The sequence below is a fragment of the Antedon bifida genome, chromosome 2, assembly GCF_963402885.1.
Source record: "Antedon bifida chromosome 2, ecAntBifi1.1, whole genome shotgun sequence".
In the NCBI taxonomy this organism is placed as follows: domain Eukaryota; kingdom Metazoa; phylum Echinodermata; class Crinoidea; order Comatulida; family Antedonidae; genus Antedon; species Antedon bifida.
Genome location: NC_136227.1, coordinates 21,623,690 through 21,631,826, shown reverse-complemented (window position 1 = coordinate 21,631,826; position 8,137 = coordinate 21,623,690). Strand labels below are relative to the sequence as shown.

Sequence of the window (8,137 nt, the reverse complement as noted above, 5' to 3'; positions counted from 1 at the left end):
AAGTGCATCACCGAGCATGGTCCTAAAAGACTCTGATTGCTCTTTCTGCATCTGTTCAAGTCGTGCCATTTGACCCGCCGAGAAAATATCGGTAACAGGAGCATTATCATGGGCATTAGGCCGTGGTGGCAGTTCCTTATCACCTCGGCTCAGAAGGAGTGATGATTCTGCCTTGTCATGAATATCACGGCTAGGAAGACGTGATAGTTGTTTCCCGCCTGCGGGCGTAGATTCACCATTGTGATTTATCGCGCCCACAGCATGAGTCGAGGGTCTATTATTTCCACTCGGCTGACATGCATAATCTACTTTATTGTTAAATTTTGACATAATGTCAGAAACTATGATGATTTTACTTATAGAGAGTTACTTTATTTTCTAAGTAAATGCTTTTTAAAAGGCTCTAATTATTTATTTTGTTATTGCCAAGTTTTGGTGATACTCATGCGCTAACCGCAGTTAATAGAAGAGGTGGAAGGTCGTAGATGGGAGATACAGGCTACTAACTTGGGACTGCCTGCAGAGGACTGTCAGTAGAATTTTGGCTTAACGGAGGTTATATTAAATTTTAACCAACATTGATTATAATTATGATTAATATATTTGCTATTCATAACGTTCCGAATAAATAATATTAATAAATAGGTACTTTATTATTTGTAAGCGTTTTAAAACAGATTAGTTTGATATGCTTAACATCCCTATTATGGTAAATGGAATCGTCCGTACCATGAAAGTTAAATACATTATGGACAGGTCCACTTATTTTCAAGGGGTATTCTGTTGTTATTAATTGAGGATTATTTATGTTTTTTAATAAAGTATGAAAGGAATCATATTTTGTAGGTTTTTAGTTTTAATTGATTAATTTAAAGATTGTTATACTGCTAAAAAAATCATCCGGAAGTGCTGGGTGACGCCGCACTACATAACATCAGGGAAAATAACATCAAATAGTCTTTTTCCACACTTTATTTGTTTCCAAATATTTATGTGAAGGTTTTAAGGATGTGTTTGGGAAGGTGTAGAAAGTCTTTAAACACAGGAAGTTTAAATGTTCGCGGTATTAGAAGCGATTTTCAGAAGCGAGAACTAGCCAGCGATGCAGCTAAATACAAGCTTGACATTCTCGGGGTCCAATCGCACCACCTGGCGGGTAGCAATGTCATTCAAATCAGGCCTGACGATAACAAAGGCAGCTATGATTTCTTCTACACTGGACCCGCAAACAACACAAGTCATGGCGTTGGAATTCTAGTTGAGAGCAGTTTTAAAGCGAAATTTAAGGAAATATCGGAGAGAGTAATTACAGCCCGAATCAACATAGAAAGTAGAGGAGGTAAGCCTGGGTCGAGGCGTAGGCCAAAACCCAGGAATGTACTTTTCGTATACGCATATGCACCTACTTTAGAACATAGTGAACAACAACCTTGGGATAGAGATAGGTTCTATGACGAAGTACAAGAAGCATTAAATGAAGCAAAAAACAGAGATATCCTAATATTAGCTGGAGATATGAATGCAAAAACGGGGGACAGCCTTCATGATTACCCACAATGTGTAGGAAGATATGGTAAGGGAAAAACGAACAATAATGGAACACAGCTAGTTGAATGTGCACTAAGAAATAATCTAGTACTAACAAATACCATGTTTAAACATAAGATGTCACATAGGACTACGTGGGAATGCCCGCAGAGACGCGATCAGCACAACGATCAGAAGAGTGGAGAGATCAGACGCAACCCCTACAGAAACCAGATCGATTACATTCTAGTTAAGAATTCACACATGAAGCTAGTCACTAACGCAAGAGCATACAGTGGTACGAGAACATACACTGATCATAGATTAGTCAAGACAACTTTAACACTACAATGGTATAAATTAAATAGTAACGCTAAGAAAACCAAACAAATAGATGTGTCAAAACTTCAAGCACAACAAAACAGACAAACATATCAAAGAGAGGTATCGAGATGTATACAATCGGTAAACATCCAGGACCTGGAACCACAAGAGAAATGGACCAAATTAACGACAGTCTTTCAGAATGTAGCATTGGAAGTGGTTGGTTACAGGAAAGCAAAGTCTAAATCAAACAATAAATATATACAAGAGTTATCGAAGAAGCAGAAACAGTTGAGGTGCGACATAAATTCATCAAATGACAAATCAAAGAAAACAAAACTTAGGAAAGAAAGAAATCAAATCATAAAGAATATTCATACTGAACTTAATAAAGAAAAAGAAGACACACTAAAAGAAAAGATAGCTGAAATTGAAAAATTCAAAGATGACTCAACAAGAATGTACCAAGCAGTAAAAAACCTAAAACTTAACGAAAATAAAAGACTTGTGGTAGAAACAGAGTTCGGTATAACAACAAACGAAGAAGAGCAGGTAGAAATAATTAGCAATTTCTTTGAAAACGTCTATCACAAATCACAAGAAAAACCTATAAACGAAAACATTAAACCTATTGAAATGAAGTCTCCCTTTACAAGTTATGAAGTTGCCAAAGCAGCCAAATGCTTAAAAAATAATAAAAGCCCAGGAAGTGACCAAGTATACTCTGAAATGGTAAAATATGCACCTATAGAAGTTTTTAACCACATAGCAGAAATATATAACCAAACAGCTAAAACAGGAAACATACCTAAAGAAATCAACGAAGGCATATTGCATCCAATACCGAAACCAGGCAAGAAAAAAGGTCCACCAAAAAACATCCGACCCATCATCCTTCTGTCGGTTCTTAGGAAAATGCTAGCAATATGCTTACTTAATAGGATAAACGACAGATTAGATGAACATATCCCTGTAACACAGGCCGCGTATCGCAGAGGACGAAGCACTACCGAACATGTACATGCATGCAAAATGTTAGCAGAAAAGGCAATTGCGTCATCTAACTACGAAATAATATTACTACTACTTGACATGACCAGTGCTTTTGACACTGTGCGGAGGAATACTCTATTCGACATACTGACACATATATTACAAGATGATGAACTACACATGTTGAAAGTTTTGATAAACAATGTAAAATTAAGCGTTCGAATTGGAAAACAGACAGGAAAATTGTTTACTACCACACTAGGAGTACCACAAGGTGACTGTATGTCTCCGATACTGTTCACACTATACCTAGCAAAGGCACTCGAATCAGCAAACACAACACCACTACCCCTACAACAGCTTAATATCCAGATGCAGTATGCAGATGACATTTCATTTATTAGCGACTCAAAAGAACACATAACTAAAATAAAGAAAAATGTAACAGAGAAATTAGCAGAATTCAATCTAAAGATAAACGAAAGTAAAACAGAAGAATACCTAATAGGAAGAAATACCGATAGTAAATGGGAAGAATGCAAATACCTCGGTAGTAACTTGGATACAGAAAAAGACATTAAAAGAAGAAAATCACTAGCAGCTATGGCATATAACAAGCTGAAGTCGTCGCTAGAACACAAAACGATGTCTATAGACGTGAAATCCCGTTTGTTTGACGCATACATAGCTAGTATTTTCTTATATAACAGTGAACTCTGGGTACTAAACAAAAAATTACAAGAGAGTATAGATATATATCACAGGAAAATGTTGCGAAAGATGATAGATATTAAATTAACAGATAGAGTGTGTAACATGAAAATATACGAGATAACAAAACAAGAAGAATGGAGTAAAAGAATTAAACGAAGGAGACTAAAATGGTATGGACACATAATTAGATTACAGGATGATACCCCAATTAAACAAACAATGAAGGAAACTAACAGGAACGTAACACGACCCGTAGGAAGACCAAGAAATAACTGGATGAATCAAATAAAGAAAGACATACAAGGACAAGTAGACACAAACACAATAACAAACCATCCTGCCAAAAACAGAAAAAAATGGAAACAAATTGTGGAAAGCGTAATGTCGCAAGACGGAAAACGTTAACAGAGTAAAAAAATCTATGTTTGCATTTTCTTCAGTTAACATTTATTTTTAAATATTAATTTATTTTAATTAAATTATTATTTATCAAGGTAAGGTATTTAATCTCTACAGTCATGGAAGAAAATATGAAAGAAAATTTTTAGAATCAAATTCTTCAATGAACACATGATGTAATTTTGACAGTTTGAAAATGAAAATTTATCGTGCAAATAATTTTTACGATTCAACATATTTTTATTTATTACATATTTCTATGGTTACAAAAACATATTTTTAATAAACATTTTGATTGAAAATTGTGTATTTATATTATATAATTAACTGGTGAAAAAATGGGCATGATGTGATTTAAAATTTAATAACTATGTTAGATTTTGTGCATTTTTGCGATTAACCAACACATTTTTATTTTGTTACACGTTTCCATGGTAACAAAAACATATTTTCCATAAATTATTAAAAATTGTGTATTTATAGTATACAATTAACTAGTCAAAAAATGGGCATGTGATTCATAATTAAAGAACTATCTTTGATTTGTATGTATTTTTGTGATTAAAGGACATCTTTTATAATAATTAATCATAAATATATCTGAAGAAAGAACAATGATTAATTTTAAAATGTTGAGCGGCGTTTTTTGTAAGAAATATTTCTTGTTAATCTATGATTAATCATTGAAATTCACAAAATCGTGCGTAAGTCTGATGTTTTTCAAAAATAGGAGGTGCACAATTTCATGTAAATGTCCATATGTTGACAAAGGTATGAAATGTTATGTTTACACAGTTTAGAGATACATTTGTTTAATCATGTTGTTTTATTTCTTCCTTATTGATCATCTGCAGTTCATCTGTTTTTTTCAATCTGGGATTATTGTTTAAGTTGGGGTGGGAATATGACAAAAAATAAGGTGATAAGAAATGTAAGGTGTTGGATAGGGGCAGTAGGAGTGATTGGGTCATCGGCAGACTTGTTCAAAATCTGTGTAGTTTTCTCATCACAAAAACACAGGAATTTTCTTCACAGAAGTGTTTTTTAAACCGTGGCCAATCAATACAAATGACAAAATCATTACAAAATTCACAACTATTTTCTTTTTCTATTTGCAAAATCTGAACCCTGAGTCTGAACAAAACAACACCAAACCTATTAACATATTGCACAGTCCTCCTGTGATTACGTAACAACTCTGTATTTAATGCACAGCGTGCTATTATTCGCTCTCTCTGTTCGCTAACGGGTTTATTTATTTATTTTTAAATTTTTATTTACAATATTTTATGAGGGTGATCCATCCAGCATAAGCTGATCATTAGGGACCTTCAAACAATACAAACAGAAAATACAAAATAAACTATAAAAATACAAAATTAACAAAGATATAAAAAATAATAAATATGAAATATAAATATATATATAATATACAATTCAACAATGAAAGAAGGATAAAAAGAAATAATATCAGAGAGAGAGAAACAGGTGTTTAATTTAAAGGAGAAGAAATTGTAAGAGTTACGAATGCTTAAAGGTAGAGAATTAAAGAAAGAAGGAGCATTGAAACTAAAAGAAAGTTTAAAGATTTCAAGGTAAGGACGAGGGATAAGAAGATCTCCTTTAGTAATTTGCCTAGATTTAGAACGAGTCAGGAAGCGTGCAGGTAAAATTATTGGCTCTGACCTACCCACTATTCAACAAACATATGAAAAAAGAGTATTACATAAAGTTAACATGATTATGAATGACCACACACACCCACTAAATAAGTACTATGTTTTAAACAGATCGGGTATCAGGCTACGTCCACTAAGAGGAGATCATGATCGTCTTCGAAAGTCATTTGTTCCAAATTCTTGCCATTTATATAGCGCAACTATTAAAAGGTAGATTGAATATGTAATGTGTATGTAATCTGTATATCTGTATATAATACTGCTAATATATATATATTTTTTTATATATTTTATATGTTACAATATATTTTTTATATTTTTGTCTTTTTGATGTTTATTCGTATTTTTATAAGATCTTGTATTTTTGTATTCATGACTTTTTATAGATTTTTAATTAATTGTTTGAGAGCTTGTTAATGAAACGAATTTCCTTTTGGACCAATAAATTTCTGTATTCTGTATTCTGTAGTGTTCATACGGCCGTTGGAAGTGACTTTAGTTAAAAGCTGACAGATAGTAAGTGGAGCAGAGTGATGTAGAGCTTTGAAAGATGAAAGAGGTATCGTTCATGGAAGGAGAGTCTTAGCATTGGAAAAGTGATAAGGAGAAAGATGTGTAGTGGGAGACGGATAGCTTTATTCTGGATTTTTTTAAGTTTAGTGGTAGAAGAAGGTTAAGGTTGCATTGAGCTCACATATGTATGTATATAAATGGTTTACTGAATTATAGTTGTTTTCTGGCCGTCTATTACTCTTCTATGCTGTCTCTGCGCCCGTAAAATTTACTATACAAAAAAACTCATTTTTCGTAAAAAAGGTTGCCGTCACCAAATGCACTAATTAGATAGGATGAACAAACATGCTTTTGAAAGTGCGGTCAATAAGGGAGGTGGCTGCCCACGGAGGTTCAGCAACTGTACTACATTTTTTATTTTTTGTTTAATCTGTTTTTGTGATAAGTGAGCAATGCAATTTCCAGTTTATTTGGACAATAAAAGTTATCTGTATGTGTACAGTATGTCAAATTATTAGCAAATGCATATTCACTGGATTCCATTAAAACTACAGTATTTTCAGATTTGTACTTTGTTAAATTTGATATTTGTCCTGTGGCATTGTATGCAAAGTAATTCTTTTTATAATTGAATTGGAATATAAGTGCGATATATTTGCAAATTTGATGAGTTTTTTTCAAGCTTATTAGTGTTTTTGTGAAATACTAAGGTTTTGTTTTATATTGATAATAGACTTTAGATAATGTCTTTAATAGTCATGTTTATCATCAGATTTTAGATAGTGAGATGGTTGAAGTAAAGAGGCTAATGTATAATTGAAATTAATGTAAAGATGGGCAGTGTGAACATTAATTCACAAACTATCAGGTTTCATTTCATTTGCGTAATTTGGGTGAAACTAAACATTGTTGAATTAGGATGTCTATGTTTGAAATACATTAATTCAATTTAGTGTAACTGGGATGAAGAATGAGGTAGTATAGTACATCCGTAGGCTGTTAATTAGAATCTAAAGAAATTAATTTAGCACATTCATTTAGTGGATGTTTATAAAATGTGACAAATGTTCATTTCTGAAGTTGTTTTGATAGTTATAAAAATGCAGTTTCCTATACTACTTATTTATATCTTACCATATTCCTATGTTATATTTTCGATCTACTACTATACACCATATTCATACACTTTATCACACAGTACACCGTCTTGGTATCGCGCACATTGTATACACTAGCATTTCATTCTAATACGTTCACGCACTTTTACCGAACATACTTTTAAACCAAACCAAAACCACAAGACGACAAGACATCTATCGATTCAGTTCAAAATTATATTTTTGCTTTGTGTACACGTCAACTAATGACTAAATAACAGTTTTCTTGATTGGCATTTCAAGCATGTTCACTTTACAATTAATTTAACATGTCTCTCGAACATAGCAGAGTGAAAATAATATTTTGTCATAATAACCAGGAATGAGAATAGGCTAAAGCCCAAACAGATTCTGCACTCACTCCATACAATACAAACAGTTAAGATAAAACCATATACAAGAAAAATACAAATAAACTATACATAACATGAAATATAGTGTTTTGTTAGAGCAGCCTTAAATATTGAAATTGTTTGTAAATCTTTTAGGGTGTGTAGAAAGCGATGACCTCGAATTGAACGACCCGGGCGACCTCGAATTGGACAACCCATAACACGAAACAGCCTAGCCTAGCCTAGGCCTAAGTGTGGTATAACATCCCGAAGCCGAACATAGCCAAAGATCTTTAAACCATACCTTATATAATACTCGCAAGCAAGCAATTGATTGAAAAAATACAGAAATATCGCCATTTGATACTGAATGTGTCGACACGAACAAACGAACAGATATGGAACGCCAAGAGTGCATCATTAAAACTGCATTCGACTCGATTAGCACACGAAATTTCATAAACATGGCAACCCAGGTTAAAAAAAGAACTTTTCGCAC

General features: G+C 33.1%; 1 protein-coding gene across 1 annotated transcript; it reads left to right on the top strand.

Annotated features, from left to right (window-relative positions):
* Positions 1 to 1,008: 1,008 nt before the first annotated feature.
* LOC144835507 (uncharacterized) lies at positions 1,009 to 3,963 on the top strand. Its single transcript, XM_078690590.1, has one exon. The coding sequence runs from the start codon at positions 1,009 to 1,011 to the stop codon at positions 3,961 to 3,963; it is 2,955 nt and encodes a 984-aa protein (XP_078546716.1).
* The last annotated feature ends 4,174 nt before the right edge of the window (positions 3,964 to 8,137 follow it).